This window comes from Diceros bicornis, chromosome 31 (genome assembly GCF_020826845.1).
Source record: "Diceros bicornis minor isolate mBicDic1 chromosome 31, mDicBic1.mat.cur, whole genome shotgun sequence".
Lineage (NCBI taxonomy): Eukaryota > Metazoa > Chordata > Mammalia > Perissodactyla > Rhinocerotidae > Diceros > Diceros bicornis.
The window spans coordinates 33278695-33296457 of NC_080770.1; the positions used below are offsets into that span (position 1 = coordinate 33278695).

Genomic DNA, 17763 nt, shown 5'->3' on the forward strand with positions numbered 1-17763 from the left:
ACACCCCAAATTTATTGATTTTTATTAATAGCTGAAGCCAGCTGGCTTTACAATCCTTACTGCTAGATGATGCAGTAGAAGTCATTGCATGGTCTTTATCTTCTTCCAAGCTTCCATGTGATGTAGAGAAGCTCTGAGTGTGACTCTGCTCTGTTTCAAGGAGGGATAAATCCAGCATTAATTTTGAGCCATGAAACAAATCCTCTGTTGTCTGCTGACAGGCAGGATCTAGCTAGAGTAGTGTCAGACGGGTAGATTTATAGGAATACCGAGGTTTGCGCACACCGTTCTCTTCTGATTGATAGAAATGTACAACAGAATTCTGCTTTGTCTCTAGTTGTCTCCTAACACCCTTTGCCTTTCAGTATAATCAACAACAGTAATGCACCAACATGAAGCCTGAGCCAAAACTTTGTCCACCCTGATTCATCCTGGCCCAACTGTAGTATTGCTTCCAGTCACTTAGGAAAACCAGAGAATACGGAGGCAGGGAAAAAGGAATGTTTGAATCCCAATGTTCCTATCAACAATCAAGAGCCCCTAGCTGTGTGTCAAGAAGTGTGACTGCAGGGAAAATAAACACTGTGATAGCAAGTGGTTCACTTGTAACCCACAAAAGAGGAAGACGCTCGCCTAGAATAACCTGCTCAAGTAACTCAGACCAAATTTATACAGGGAAATACTTAAGTCCCTTCCAAAGAACGTTCATTGAAAGTTAACACTTGACTCTGTTATGAGGTTTTTGATCTCATCTGTGGATGAGGATTCTCATCATTGCACTGAAATGCCAGGAAATGCTTGCCTGGGCAAACACAGGGCCCTCACTGACATATATCAATTTGAGGTTGAACCATAGCCCATATCTGAAATCACTTTGACTGTTTTGAGCTGATTCTTTTGTGTTCTTCTAAGGTACTGACCTCCAAGTTACAGGTGCAAGCACCCCATAAAGCACACCCATAAGCCATGCCCACCACCAAGTAACCATTACAACCAGGAGAGAGACATTCACCAACTCCCAAACCCAACATCAGAACATAAGTCAACAGGGATGTAAAACGGAAATATGAGACCTTCCATTGGCAGGGACCACTCTTAGGCTTATCTGCATCTCCTTTGATGCTTAATTCTGTGCTATTTAAATTGTTAATGATCAACACATGCTTGCTGATTTTTTCCTTTGCCTAAAAGGGCACACATGAAGGACTCTGCCTGTTATGTGTAGCAAGCAGTGAAATGAGACCCTTTTAATTCTGTATTTCTTTCATATTCTGTCAAGAAAATATGAATGACTTCAGGCTGATCTCTAGGATAGCTCTGTACATATAGTGGACACTAAGGCTACTAGAAATTTAGCATTGCTTCTACCAGATGTTTAGTGACAGGAAGAGATATTAGCAAATGTTTCTCTTTTGTTCCTGGGCCCTGACACCTTTGTCAATTGTAGACAACGTGCCTTGCCCCTCCTCTGTGGGTTGATGCAATTTCCCTACTCTTATGATTATTTGGCCCAAAATATCTTTTCACAACCATTAAAGCAATCCTACCCTTCTTCTACCTTAATTGGAGTAAGATGGGAATAAAAAGGAGATGGCCAGTTAAACATAAAGAAACTACTGTCCTAGCTGTGGTCTTGGGTTTCACGGACATAACTACTCAGGGAAGGAAAAATCAAGTGGAATGGAGTCCCATATCCTTTTTTTTTTTGTCCTTAACCCAAAGTTATTGGATCCAGAAAGCACCAAGAATGAAGGCAAAATAAGATTTAAAGAACCCCACCAAGAAAATATAGACAGCTAATGAAGACAGCTTTTACATTCTGGGCTGAGCTGAGCCACAAAGCACTAAATGCGCCATTCCACCAGCAAGCTCTGCGTCTGGGCCAATGTGAGCAAGAGCTGAAGCAGGAATACAGGTTAATAAAGGGGCTGAGTGTCATTATCCTTACGAGTGGTCATTGGAAGAGGTCCTGTCCTGTCCAAGTCTTCCACCAAACCTGTGTTTGGATCTGCAGAAGGCTGAAGCGTTGTACTGTGGCTGGAGTCAGTATCTGAAGGAATTCAATCAGTGTTATTGCTTGACTTCCTAAACCACTACCTGAATGTGGTTTATGTCTAGAGCCAAATTATTCTTATATTGAAACTTGAATAAGAGGAAAGAAAACACATACATCACGAGAAGTAACTGGCTTTCATTTAAGGGCTGAGTTGTATGCAAGCTATGATATTTGTTTGTTTTGGCTGAGTCTGGAAGGACTCTAAATGAGCACACGATGTGCCTCCCAAGCTTTGCACAGAGACAGAACATAACCCATGTGTGACTTGTCCCATGCCATACACACTGCCTTGCTTATAGACACATGTGATCTGACACATGGAGAAAAGACAAAGCACACTGGTTCAGGCACCATTTTGTCAAATCCTTCTTACTCGGCAAAAGGACATTTTTTTACAGCCCTCTTCTCTCGTTTGGTCCTCTTTTGCTTCAAAAAGTGAACATGCAAATAAAACATAAAATCATCATCCAACACTACCTAGGTAGAGGCCATGGGAAGCATTCAGGGGCAAGAAATAAGAAGCAGTGGGTGTCAGTGAATTATTCTTCCTGTAAACACAAGTATGAGGTGTCTTTGGAATTTAACATGTGCAATATTGGGTGGTACAGAAATTTCACTGAAATATTTAGAAATGCTGTTTCTAATAATTATTACAAATCAAGTCTGCTGAAATTAGTCCTGAGTGAAGTAGAGGCCAAGCAATCCATAAACACCATCACTGTTGCTGGCTCTCCAATTAGAAGTCCGCCCACACTTCTGCCTCTGGAGAGATGTAATCAGTTCCAGCTGATTCCAGAGGGAAACACTGGAATATTGGGCACCCACATCTACAGGCTTTACACACAAGAAGAAAAGAGAACCAAGATCTTGGCAGGACAAAACGTGGCTGACTGTATTATCCCAGATTTCAAAAAAGAGGAAAGGCTAGCTAACCCAAATCAAAACCCCAAATGGATATTCTCCCAGAAAAAGTCCTGCCTGTTGATGGTTTCTAGACATTCTTGTTCATCTTCCTCTTTTTCTTTTAAATTTTGTTTATTTATTTATGCGTGTGTGTGTGTGTGTGTGTGTGTGTGTGTGTGTGTGAGGAAGATCAGCCCTGAGCTAACATCCGATGCCAATCCTCCTCTTTTTTGCTGAGGAAGGTTGGCCCTGAGCTAACATCTGTGCCCATCTTCCGCCACTTTATATGGGACGCTGCCACAGCATGGCTTTGACAAGTGGTGTGTCGGTGCCCACCCAGGATTGAACCTGCGAACCCTGGGTCGCTGAAGCAGAGCATGCGCACTTAACCTCTTGTGCCACTGGGCTGGCCCCACACCTTCTCTTTTATAAGTAGAATCCTTCAAGAGGTATCACACCATTCCACGGTTGAAGCCAATTGTATTGTCCTTGATGTGTTCATCAATTTAATGGAATCTCATCAGTTCATCAGTATGGGGACTTAATATTGATTCTGAAGCTATTTTACTGGCTTGGTTTTCCACCATGGATATCATCAGAGCCTTCAGCAACCATGTGCATAAACATGCATACTGGGGCTGCATGTGGCACTTCAGCCACGCAACATAACGGCCCCAACCCAGCCATTCAAACTCATCTTCCTTTAGGACAAAAGAGAGCCACTCACTCTGACAAACTCATTCCTTGGCTTTCCTTCCTTTGTGCCTCTCCTTACGTGAGTCTCCCTTCTGGAAAAACTTTCCCTGATTTTTTTTCTCTAACTACCCAGGTTTTTTCTCATGTTTCAAAAACCGGATCCAATCCACTTTTCTCTGATGCTCTCTGGAGGGTCCTCTGAATTTCTTTGGTGTTTATTGTTGGCAACATTCATTTGACATCTATTACTACTGTCTCGTATTGTTAGATATATTTTGATGCTAAATGTTTACTTTTCTTAGATAAATTTTAAGTTCCTTAAGAGCATGGACCACGAATTGTACATTGTTCTGTCTCCATAATGCCTTGCACATAAGCAGATATTTAATACAATTGTAGTTTGAGGGATATCTGATCACTAATATTTGGGTATGACACAGTTAGGATGTTCTAAAGAAATGAAACCATCAAAAATTCTGGATTCACCTTGGAGATAACTTTTTTCAATTCAATACCAAGAGATATCATCATTGTGCTGTTAAAACTCATTTCAATAAGGATCATGTTACACAGACCCTTGGCAGTTTGGATCCAGATTATGTAGTTTATGCTCTGACTGAAAATTCACATCCCCATATTGGTTCTTTTGGTTTGTCTCCCTTTTTGGAATATTACATTTCTGTGACCAAGACATCTTGTTCAAAGAAAACCAAACTTGCGTAACTATTCATGGGTATAGTAAGAAACATGGATTCTTCAACTTGGTAAAGACTGAGAAAAGAGGGGTACCTCCTACTACCAACTCTTCAGATTCTCTAAGGAAAATTGTCATCTGTTCTGGAAGAGGAAGAATTCTTTTTAAATATAAAAATTGGTCAAATAAAATCACAATCTTCCATTCTTGCAAAACTACAACTAGTATCTTTTTACTCTCTCTTGTTTAACTGTTTTTGAATTGCTTATAGACAAATAAGAATGACATTTAAGAAAATAGGGATTCCATCCTGTGTAAAAGTTGTCCATTCTTTAAATTCACAAACATTTACTGAGGCCCACGAGTGATCTAAATCCTAATTCACTGGGTACCGTATTTATTTCTAAATGTGGCAAGAGTAAGTAATAAAGTTTTCTGAGCTTTTTACTTACTCGGTTGGAATGAGTACTCACAAATTTTTGACCTCTAAGATTTCTCTACCAAAGATGAGTTATATCTTCGGGTCTACAATGGAAATAGTCATGGAATAGAATCCATCACTTCACTCTTTTAAAAACCCTGCCCTTAGAAGTAAATGGAAAAGAAATCTTCAGACTGCTCCTTCTTTGGAGGAAATGACTTCCACTTCATCTTAGAACTAATTCTTCTTTAACCCTCCTGCCAAATTCTCCCCTCACAGCCCAGGGCTTCATATTTAGATGAATGTACATATCACTTCTACCAAGAAAACTAACTTTTGAAGAAACTTCAAGTTCCTTAGGAAAGAAGACTGGTTTAAAACCAAAGGCATATATCTAGGAAAATAGCCATTTGGTGGCTTTCAAAAATATAATATATAAAGAAGCTCAGAGGCTATTACCCATCCATCTTTCCGTTTGATGACCTTGTCCCATTGGATGTGAGATTGGGTCGAAGAAGTAAGTCCAGGAACTGTCCTCTTGACTCTGCGTTGTCATTCTTTGATCTGGATGGCTGTCATGGGCTGGGGCTGTTGTGACCATGCAGTTCAAGCAATTGTCAAAGTGTTAGTGGACATTTGGCCAGGGATATACCCACTTTTCAAAAAGACTTTATTATCTAGACAAGACAATGAAACCATCTTCTTGGTATAGAGGGCCAGGAAGTTGCATAAACGCAGAATGTTTTAGCAGGTATGGGTTCACTCATGCTCATTTTCTTAGCAATCAGCATGTGAACTAGAGGACATAAAAGCATTAATGACTTTTTCAGTGGATAGAAGATGAGTTATAGACATCAAGTGAAGATGAAGGAGAAGTAGTTCTTGACCCATGCCATGTTGCCACTGTCCCCAAAAGAAGGAAGTGTAAGAGTCCAAGCACATGATGTCATTCTGAGACAACCACATCCCACTGAAATGCACATTAGGCTGATGGTGATTTAGAGAAGAAATCAGATAATAGCTTCCCATGAGATAAACATGAAAGTAAATGCCATTCATCTCAGAAGCATGAATGGAATCCATTAGCAGCATTACCTTCTAACAATGGGATTTATGGCATAAGTGACGTATAAGAATGAAGCACATGCTTTTGCTTCATTCCGAGCCAATGGAGAAATATAGGTGGAAAAGATTACAACAGTGGCCCCTTAGCAACAACCACACCACATAGCCAGTCACTGAATCCATTGCTCTTGCCAGGAATGCATTCAGAAGTCGCCACATGCTAGAAGGGCATTATGCATTATATTCTATATTGCAAATGGAAATATGGGAATATTTCTCACTGATACCAAATGAGAATATGCAATTCACATTCTTTTACAAGGCAACATGCATCTCAATGTTTCTGTCACACAGACAAAAGAATCATGGATAGGAGCTTGCAAAGCCAAGTTATCTGGTATCACTTAGAGAAGATGACAAGACTTGCGTCCAATTTCCACAATCCCACAATTTAGTTTTTTTTAAATATAAAAAACAATTGTACATTCAAGGAGAAATTACCAAACAGACATGACAAAAGGGCCAAATGACATCAGACAGGTATTTTTCTCAAAATGTCTGGCTCTAGTTCTTGAAACACTGGAGTTCTGACAAAATGCTTTCTAACAAGCCCAATATTTCATAGAACCATGTTGTAAAGTCTGGACCTACATTACAGAATAGATTCCTTTACAAAACAAAAGAGAGTATTTTATAAGATCAGAGTCTCTGCTACAGTCTCACTAGGGGATGCCCAAAACTCGATGTGAGAGTGACACACTCCAGGGCGTGTTCTAGTCTCCGTGTCTCCTTCATGTGCGTATATCTATTCCTGTCCAGGTGGTTTGCTATGAGCATTTAAGGGTTGGCTGTGTGTTGACTGCATTATAATTTATTAAGGAACCTTAACATCTTGTGACAATTCCTTCAATGTCTTTTTGTTCGCTGTCCTCAACGCCCAACATGGAACCCAAGGGGAAGTTTCCACCCACATTTGCTTTTCAAACCATTACCAGTTGTCCCTGCTGTTGAGGGAGAGTCTTCCTTTGGCGTTTGGGGGTGTTCCCCATGCCATCCATTCTCAAACCACTGCTCTTTCTGGGTAGCTGTGTCTTCTGCTGTACTACTAGTGATTGCCCGGGCTGTGAGAAGAATGTCAATTGTGAGCCATTATTCCTCACTCCTTCAATTTCCTCACCAACACATATCTCTCTACTTTGAGGGCATACACATGTGGAAGCGAAGGTAGAAAAGAGAAGCAGCAAGGAGATATTCTGAAAGGGATCTTAGAAATCAAGTGGCCCAAAGAAGTTTTGATTTGCTTAAAATCATATAGCCAGATTGGCACAAGGTTAGGACTAGACCACAGTCTGTGAATCCTCAGTATTATTCTTATTTTACTATCGTTTATGGCCTATATCGTGCCTGAGAGAACTGTTTGTTCAAAGAATTAACCTCTTTGCTCTGGTGGTTTTCGGGGAAGGAACATATTATATAACAATTTATGACAGGATAAGCGTGGTAGGAGGCCTCCTCAAATGGTGGTCATGTCAGCCATACCCACATGCACTGGAAATGCACCAGGAGGGGATCTGCCCAGCATGAAAGACATTGGGAACGCCTAGGATGCTACTTCACTGACACATATGACGTTATGTCTATGTGGCATCTAAAATTGCCAAAATTACTTTTTAACAAAATTAATCCAGTGGAAGAAAAACTATCCTAGCCAGTGTTTGGTATTATATAAGCAATAGCAATGTGTGACAGGCTTAAAATTTCAGCCACTCCGGGTTGTAATTGCCCAGTTTTAAAAAGGACAAAATGAATGGAATAAAATTGTATCAGAGTTATATCTGGGAAAAATCAGAAAGCCACTGACATTTTCATCTATAGCAACTAAGAGCAGATTTTTAGTTCATCAAGAAAACAAGAGCCTATAAACTTGCCAAGCTGAAGTATATTTTGCAACTTGTAATATTGGTTGTATTTTACTATTTTAGAAAATGATATGTGTGATTCGAGAATAGCAAAGACATTTGAAAAATAAAACTTATTTTCCTTGTTTTACCCTTGCATTGGCCAAAACACTCCTGGGGTTAATTGGTTATCCAGAGGGAGGAAAAAAACCCCCAAATCTTAAGTGTTACCTCCCACTGACTAAATCACTACCTCTTGACAAATAATGAAGTTAGAAAAACCATTGATTATAATTACAAAAAAAGAAAAACTAATCCAAACATAGACTGCCTATTCAAAGTCTAAAAAAAGGAAGAAAGAGAAATACATGCACACACACACATGGTTGCAAGCACACACTACTCTATACTCCTTCTATCACTACCTATACAAACGCAATTATCCTTTAAATATCCAGTAACCTCCTGCTGCTTTCAACATATGAATTAGCAGAGTATAGGATTTCCCTTGTAAAATATGAAGGTTGACTCTCTTCTGCAAGTTGTAATGCTCTTTTGATAAGGCCCAGAGGTCACCAACCAGAACCCTTTGTGTGTTGCAAGTGCTAAGGAGAGAACTGCTGCAGCTCATGCCTCCTTCCCTCTTTTAGGTGCTGTCATGTCTAGTTTTTCAACTACTCTCCAGTAATGATGTCCCTCCCCTACCACCTTTTGACAACAGGCTTACTAATTCTAAGCCTCTTAAGTAACTTTCTGGTTTTTAAGTACAAATTATCTTAAATCACATCTGAGTTATACTGTTAGGACACAAAGGGCTTGGTATGGAATCCCATGCTGAAGAAACTTTTGCTTCTCATTTCCTTCTTCTCGCAGAAGACTCTTTTTTTTTTTAACTCAGCCCATAATCCTCATGCGTTATCAGATCTATTGGGGTAAATAATGAAATGTAAGCCTGTTGAACAAATTCAGTACAAAGCCCAGGACTTAATAGCTGATGTTTGAAATGTTTCTTTTGTTGTCTGAAGACATTCCTCAACCCATGGATTCCCAAACCCCTTTGGCTTCTCCTTTTGGCTTCTAACTAGCTATTTCTTACATTTTTCCTTTAGGAGTATCCAAGACTATGAGAATGATGGTTGAACCATAGTTTCAAAAATGCTATAAGCTGTTATCCTAAATTAAGGCTTTTTAAATTTCAAACGTGATAGGCGTCTCTCCAAGAGACAAATGATAGAAGAAGAGTATATATTTCTTACTTTCTTTGTGTCCTATCCTCATAGCCCAGTAGTGAGACTTGAGATTGTTTTAGAAAACCTGAGATGTTTGCACATAAGTGGAAATAACAGCATCAAAGCCTTCCCCAAGTTACCCTGGGCTCAAAAACAGAAAAAGACCATAGAATTCAAATACAGACCATCTGAGCTATTGACTGTCCTCCAAAAACTACAAGGGATGCCTTTGTACAATGCAGTGAGGAACAGAATGTGAGAAAGAAATTGGATTCATCAAAGATCTTCATAGAACATAAAAATTCCAAAGATCGCTGCATTTGTCAAGCTTTCTTTCCAGATCCCACTACTAAGCGCCAAAAGAACCCACTCTTCATCATACATTTCCATAAACACACTCAAATCACCCAAATGGAACCTCTAGGAATCTTTGACACAAAAATGTATCTCAGATCTTTGTAAACATTTTATCTTTTTAAACATGTTTGCCTTTTGGGCAACCTGACAAATAAGCATTTTTCTTTCAATTTCTAAAAATTGCGTGCAGATTTGGCGGCTTTTTGTGCTGGGGGGATAAAAGAAATTACTGTGTAGAAATAGATGTGGCCAATGTCTAAAAAAAAAGTCTTCCCTATTCTTTAGAATGCCTTCACTAACTCTAAACCAGAACTACTGACTGCCATCCTTCTTACTTGTGCTTCTGGAATGCTGGGTCTCCTCTTCGTCATGATGCTCTTGGTGAATGAGAGGAGAGTGTGGTTCCTGGCTCCAATTTTCTCCATAAGCACTGGTGCCACTTCTGTCCACATCTGTCGTGATGATGGTTATATACACTGTGACTTTTTATCAACCAACCTTTGATGGTTCTATTCTTCCATTAAAGTACATGCTATTTAATGGTTCTATGCCTAAATAGTATCTCTGAGCATCTTCTCTCAATACTTTTGAGTGACTTCACTAATCTCTCTCAAAAGAAAACCAATAGGCACGGAATTTTTAAGTGATTACCTGTTATTCTACTATAACCACTTTGTCAAGGGCAGCACCATAATGTATTCATTTTTATAATGAAGCAACATAAAGTATCTTATGTCCAGATGGTATGATTGATAAATGACTCCTAAGTCACGTTGAGTATTCTCACGAAAGTTCACTAAGAATTTGTGATGAGATATTAACTAAATTTCCCACTGTGTTCTGATGAGTGACCTTTGCAGCATCATAGGCTTCAAGGAAAAAAATCTTTAATTAAGTGTGCATAACCCATTACCAGTCATCCTTGTGGTTGTCTGAAGTGATCTGTCTGGATTCAAATGGACAGGGTACCACTGCAGCCAATCATGATTCTCTTCTGGGGATCTAAAAATCCGTGGCGTGGTTGGAACTGTGATAATGATGATTGAAGTAATTAGGAAAATGTTATTTCTCAAGCCTTCATCACTTGTTTTGCACATTTCTCCCTTCTTTAGTTTATAGAGTGAATCATCTATAACAGGTTGTATAGATGGTTGAGTGGAAAGGGAGGGAAAGCAGAAAGTGCCTTCAGCTTGATTCAGCCGTAGGGTTAAGCATCTCAGTGTCCTTTGCATTCTGTCATAGAATACGTTGGGGTCAGAACATGAGATCTTTCGGAGACAGCAGCCAAAGAAGCTGCAGCAGGAAGAAGAACAGCTGTGAAAAAACACCAGCCCTCCACCGAGGATAACCAAGGACGCCGGAGCTTTGCCTGTCCATGCAGTCTGTAAAGGCCCCCTGCACTTGAAAGCCCAAGGAATTTGTATCGCTGGCAAGTATGCTATATGTGGATCTTCAGGCTGCAGAGGGAGGTACTTGAAATTTATACTATGATCACTTTCTTTCGTTAGTAGTTTTGGTGGGGAAACAAACACCTTGAGCAGCCAGATGCTCAAGGTGAATGAGAGGAGAGTGTGGTTCCTGAGTCTTTCCCATAGGTGATTCTAAGAAGGAATATCTACCCAGAACAGCCATATGATTTAGCTCTACATTTCTGAATATTTATCAAACACCTATGGTATTCCCATCAAATACAAAGCATTTCACGAGCAAGCCACTCATAGCCAATGAAAGCAAAACAAGACACATACATTCAGTAGAAAAACACCATAGGTAACCAACCACCATCACAGCAGCTCCCTGGAAAAAAAAGAGGCATACATCCACCAGTGCCCTGATGCTGTCACCCAAAATGAGAGGGCTGGAATGGGAGATGCACCTGACAGAGGGATCATGACAAAATCAGAATCAATATCATTTGTGAAAAGGTTATTTGCAAATCCATCCTAATTCTTTCAAACTTTATTTTGATACCCAAATAATAGAAAACTCTTTTCAGGACTGTAATACTATCAGCTCTATTTCACAAGTTAAGAAAACCAGGTTTAGAATCCTGAGCCATGTTCTCGGTAAGCATTAAAAAGTGGCAGTTATCATACCCCTACAGAAGAAAGAGGGCATCCTCCTGAATTATGTGCATAGGTGCCAAGCAGAAAAGTGAACTGAAACTGGAAAATGTGACACAGAGATTAAAAATGCCAAGGGAAGTTTTCCCTGGAGCTTGATCATACGAATCATTTTCAAGTTAATCTGTTTGGGTTGCCACCCAACAGAGTTTAGTTTCTTGAGTATCAAGACCACATCTTTACTGATGGCCCCGCCTGGAAGATGGGGCCACATCCTGAACCCAGGAGATGGTGTAACAGTAAAGCTCCAGTGTTTTTGGTTATTTGGTTTTCTTTCTGAAGTTAATAAAAAGAGTTTCCTTTTTCTATAGACTGATCTTTTCTGAGGTGTCCAGACTAAGAAATACACCACTTAAAAATTTAGATATAAAGCATCTAGTTCATCTCAAGTGTTTGTTGTCTAAATGCCATATACTCAGATGCCTTCAAGATCTAAGCTATTTTTTGGACACTTCCCACCTCCCTGGGTGGGATAAAACTCTCAGGTTTCAATGGGACGGACAGACTTGAGTGACCCGAGAGAGCTCATATAGCACCCCAAAGGTGCACCTCCTCTAAGGAAAAGCAGAGCTGTGATGGAGTCACATCTATGAGGTTCAGGATTCTCATCTCTGTTCAGCAATATCGTAGATCATTACAGGTATTTATAGGAAATTCAGTCATCCAGCAGACTATTAGGCCAATCTTTGCATGTTTTTTTTAAGGACATTTTTCAGCTCAATTTCCATCTTTGTTCTCAAAAAGTTTTATAATTGTCACAAATTCAGATATTATTGTGCAGTGCTTTCACTATTTGTTTTTAATAATTGGCACTGTTTTGTTAAAGCTCAGCTGAGATTTGTCCTTCTCTTCAATGTCTTTCCGTTACATTGATGCCCAATTTGTTTTGTTATAACTCTGGATTCATTCCCTTGACCTCAACCAGGTTTTGATTAAGTGAGACAATTCTTGAGTTCTGGTTCCCATCTTTTAAGCATTTCTAGGGTCTTCTAAGTCTTCAATGTAGGATCATCTATAACTTTTAATTAATACCCTCCCAACCACATTCTCCAAGTCTATTGCTTCAATACACCATGAGTTCCCTGAAGACAAGGGCTCTGGCTTTTTTCATCTTTGCGTTCCCAGCACCTAGCACAGTAGGAACACAATGCTTATTTGTTGTAGTGTTTTACTATGCCCTTCTCTGACAAAGCTCAATAATTAAAAGAGAATCTGTGGCAGCAGATCATATAAATAAACAAAACCAGAAGAACATGAGGCATTAGAAATTTTATAAAAGATATTTTTCCTATTTCTCTTCCAAATATGTTTTGGCTTCCATTCAAAAAATTATATTTCTTCCTTCATAATCTCATCAAGGTATAACTAAGGTATGATCATAGGCTCATGCTCATTTTTCATATTAACTATTTCCCAAGATCGATACTATTGGGCATCACTCAGCTTAATCGGTAAACCTTGCATAAATGATTCCACTGTAATTGATTATTCTTACTGGTGCTGGAGATAAAATCTTCATCATCATCAATGCCTGATCCAGAATAACTGGGGTGTTTGTCTCTTTCATCTTCATTTTCTTCAGTTGGCTCCCAGCCTGCTGAGATGATATTTGAATCCGTACCTGTTGTGGTGACTCATGTTAGTGGCTGAGCTGGATGTCAAGCAACCCATTTGACAAAGGAATAAAATCAGGCACAGGGTGCATAATGGAATTCCCCAGATTATAAGAAGAAAGCAAGACATTTGACTTGTATACCCCAAATCCTTATATCCTGGTCTCTGAAGCTAGTACATAGATCTAAAAACAATAGGCCATGATTTTTATAACTGAACATTCTCTTCAAGGAAGTTAAAACAATAAATATGGACATAACCCCACCAAAGTAGTAAAAGAAAAAAAGGCCAGTGAACACCCCCCATGCTTTCAGATGCATTTATTGTTGACTTACTAAGCGTACACCATTAAAGCTAGGATGTCAAGAATAGATTTCACATGTGCCTATTTGTTGTGTCAAGCCACCTTCAGAAAAACCTTGGAATCTAAACACATGTCGATCATTTCTAAAATTCCATAGTTGAATTCATAATTTAATAATTCACTTTTTGATCTTCTCTAGCGTCCAATTGTTGTAGCTCTGAACGCAAATGAAAGCTACACTGCTGTTCCCAACAATACTTTAGCACAGAGCAAAAAAAAGTTAGTCGGTTAACAGAGAAATCATGCTTGGCATTTATTAATCAATCAGAAGTGTTGACTAAAGTGGACTGTAGCCAAGATTTTGAGAAATGCTCACTTTTTCCCTTTTGGATGCAATCATAGGAAAGGAGATGGAAATCCTCCAGCTCTTCTCAGTGGTTACTGCAGAAGATGTCTCTTTACTGAAAAGGGGTTTTCTACATTTTGAGTGAGATTCACGATCTTTTGGAATGACCATTTGTCTTTTCATACTATTAATGTCTACCCCAAGGATAGTTCCAGTGATGGAGATTTTCTATATTTTGTTATCTCTAGCTCTGTTATTTTATTTTCTCATGAAAAGTCAAGAACTTTTTATGACTTTGGTCATTTTAGAGTATCTTTCAGAGTCAAAAGTTTGTCCTGTCATCCAGAAAGACCTGGCTCCTTTTCACAGCTCCTTATTAACCTCCTCCATGGTTATATTAATTCCATAGAGTAGAAAGAAGAAATCTACTTATTAGTGCTATAAAATCAAACACACAGATCTCAAAGTCATTTTGTCATCAAAGCTATCAAAATCTTTTGTGAAACCAGAATGGACTTGACTTTGACAACATCCCAGAGGTCAATGAGGATTACTGAAGACTGTCAAAAAAACATATGGAATGAGATAATCACAATTCATTAACAGCCATTTTCATTGTTGTGTGAAGATAATTCTTGGACTATGATGGTTGAAAACACCATGCAAACCAATCCTGGGCTTCTTGCCTGTTGGTTGCTGTTTTGGGAGTTATACCACTAGTGCTCATCAAAGCCATTGTAACCATAATTGAATTGATTGCTGAAAGGTTAATTATCAGTTCCTAAGAAATAACGTTGTATATGCTTTAACTCCTTTACTACCCAAAAGAATTATCTGTAGTTGATACAGATGGCAGAAAGAAAAGGAAAAAGCGTAGAAGCTCCATTTCCTTCAGGGGCCAAAAAGGAGTCCATAGAATGTCAAAGATGGAAGGACCTTAAATATCAACTGGTTCATGCTCCTCATCTTACAGATGAAAAAATTGTGCTGGACAGACCTTGACTTGTTTAAAGTCAGAAAGCTAAACAACAAAGAGGTATCGAGAGAACATGAGAGCAGTCTTTGAATTTTAAAAGGCTATAACATAAGAGAGAGATTAAATTTTTGTCTGTGCTCCCAAAAGGCCAAACTAGGACCTGTGGTGTGAATTTCAGGGAAATGAATATTCTTCCAAATATTTAATTTAAAAAGGTAATAATCTGAGCTATCCAACAATGAGCTTCTTCATAAAGTATTATGTTCCCCACCATCAGAAAGCTCTCTTAGCAGGAAAGTTGTGTAAGAGATTAAATGATTACAAGCATTGATTGAACTAGACCATCAAAGATCTTCTCCAAATCTAAGTCTATGATTCCAAAACCTAGCTCTTCAGAATCCTAGCCCTTCATCTTCTACACACTCTATCTTGGCCAACCAATATCATTCTCCAAGAATTTAGGATATGACATTTCCGCCAGGAATCCCAGACACATAATCCCAGCTATCCCCAAAACATGGGAGAATGACACAGGAAGCAGAAGACTAAAAAAAGATGCCTTTCCACTTTTCTCCACTTAGAATCCAAATTCTCTAGCAACCTTGCTCATAGTCACTTTTTATATAAACACTATATTTTGCAAAGCGGAACAGGACATTTTGAGTCTAGTTTTTGAAAATAGGATAATCAGTCAGGAAAGACAGACAGAGATACAGTGACCCTATAGTCTCAGTAATAAGACCAGAAGCAAGAGTCCTGATTTGAGGACTTCCAAAGACGGCCATTTCTGCAACCGTGACGCGCATCGGAAGAATATTAGATATTATTAGGTGAAAAACTGAAAAAAAGTTCAGAGAGGCTGGAACCATCTTTAAATTCCCCAATACAAAGGTAAGGTGAATTAGATTTTTTTTTTTTTTTTTTTTGTGAGGAGATCAGCCCTGTGCTAACATCCGCCAATCCTCCTCTTTTTTTGCTGAGGAAGACGGCCCTGGGCTAACATCTGTGCCCATCTTCCTCCACTTTATATGGGACGCCGCCACAGCATGGCTTGCCAAGCAGTGCATCGGTGCGCGCCCGGGATCCGAACCAGCGAACCCCGGGCCACCACAGCGGAGCGCGCGCACTTAACCGCTTGCGCCACCGGGCCGGCCCCTAGATTTTTTTTTCAGCTATCAAGAAAGCCCAGAAATGACCCAAGATGAAACACCAACAAGACCATTTCCTTCACAATGTTTGTGCCAAGAAGATAAACAATGTAAACATTTAAAAATAGCATGTCTGTTATTCTGCACTCTCTCTCTCTCCAGAATTATCTTAATCACTATGATATGCAATCAGAACATCAGCACTATTTTTATTACTTTTCTAATAGACTTCTTTCTAGAGGACATGTTCTGAGTGAATCTCCTAATTGAAGTCTCTGAAAGAAAAATAACTCTAATTCTATGTGCCTATTGCCAAAAGGAAAACAAGCAGGATATTTAGGAGTATCCAGTCATATGCCCAGATCCATGGGCCTCTCTGATAAATGAAATGGTACTAGACCTTGTTCTCACTGAGGATGCTGACGGAGCATCAATAGAAAACTTCAGCATGATAACGGTCGCCCTTTTCCTTAACACTGAAAGACTTGGCATTCAGGACAACGAGTAAACAAAAGGCATCACAGTTTACCTGTCACTGCTGTTGTTGTCCGATCTTGAGTCTTAGGCTGTGAATTACCAAACCAGGACCATATCCAATTATTTTGCACGTGAGCTGCTGCATGGCTGTTTGAGTGCACAGTTGAAGTAACTGGATCAATTATGAAATTATCATTCAGTAAGATCTTTCTACAAAACCTTTACTCTCAGTTCTGTCTATGTATTCTGTCTGTATCTATTACAGAATGAAGATCAGAAAAAACCAAGGCCTGATTTTATCTTTCCAGTCTCCTAAAGTCTCTTAGCACCTTAGGATAGCATCAGAAATGCAAATTCTATATGGGTATCAGTTCAGTGCGGCTCATTCTTCAGACTGAACCCCCTGAATACAGGCTCAGAGCAAAATCAAGTAGCAACTTAATAACCTGTGATGGAAAAGAGATTTTATATCTACTTGACTGGATGACCCCGCCACGAAATGAAGGTCTTTGATGTAGCATTTCCTAAAGTTGCTTTCATTAATTTATTTTTGGAGCATCTTTAGAGGTGCTTGCCTGTATCCTTCGGGTCTACCATTTTATCTGGGTAGCTTGTGATGACAATCAGCATTTCAAACCTCCACCCGTACTTGTTAACTTCAAGTCAAGCTTTACACTTGAGCAGGAACTTTGCAAAGGGCGTGTGTTCAAAGTGTTGAAATCAGATCAAGCTTTCTCAAGTATCCACCTATCACTTTCTTCACTTTTAATTCTAACTCAGAATGTGTTTCCAGAAAAGAAACACAACTGCCCAAGTTGGAGAAATTCTGGACTCTGTTCAAATTAGAGAAAGGACAATCAGTAAGACTTTACAATTTGAAATCACTCATTTGATTCTCAAGTTGGACTTGAGTCCAGAATGTTTCCCTGTAGAAGAACAGCAAAGATCATCAAGATAAACATCTAAACAGTTGAGATTTTTATAAACCATTTTGAGTCATACACCTCTTTCAAAATCGGACATGTTACAGCTTCCCTCCTCAAAAAAGTGATCCCACACATACACGCTCTCAAAATTTTGCATATTATTTCAGGTGGCTCTTGACTACCTTATGGTCTATCATTGAACCTACTGGAAGTCCACAAACTCCAGGTTAAAAACTTAGACTCTATACACATCCAACGTCAACAACCCGCACAAGACGTTCCATGCGACAAAGGACACATTTGCACAGAATAGAAAGTAGAGAGATAGGAGCCAATTTTACCAGTGACAGCCCCAGATAAACCCGAGCAGCCCCTGGAAAATTCACAGCACTCTGTTCTCACCTCAGAAACTTTATTATAAAGATACATAGCTCCTGCCACCCTCGCCCTATAGTACATCAGGAAGAGACCAACAAGAAGCAAACATACAAGAAAGAGCAAGAGAGAAATTTGCATTATTTCTGTCTTCC

General features: G+C 39.3%; 1 protein-coding gene across 10 annotated transcripts in view; it reads right to left on the minus strand.

Annotated features, from left to right (window-relative positions):
• The window catches only part of CD44 (CD44 molecule (Indian blood group)), an 87315-nt gene that overhangs the window by 19093 nt on the left and 50459 nt on the right, over nt 1-17763 (minus strand). For 2 of the 10 annotated variants that reach the window (XM_058527147.1, XM_058527152.1), the window contains exons 6-12: nt 12938-13063; nt 10233-10346; nt 9655-9771; nt 6828-6956; nt 5230-5358; nt 1949-2050; nt 61-150 (exon numbers count right to left, since the gene is read on the minus strand). The exons of 2 other annotated variants lie outside the window; for them this stretch is intronic. In XM_058527147.1, coding sequence (XP_058383130.1) covers nt 61-150; nt 1949-2050; nt 5230-5358; nt 6828-6956; nt 9655-9771; nt 10233-10346; nt 12938-13063 — 807 coding nt within the window. The remainder of the gene's footprint in view (nt 1-60; nt 151-1948; nt 2051-5229; nt 5359-6827; nt 6957-9654; nt 9772-10232; nt 10347-12937; nt 13064-17763) is intronic. 6 more of the 10 variants (XM_058527148.1, XM_058527149.1, XM_058527151.1 and 3 more) reach the window with 6 other exon arrangements.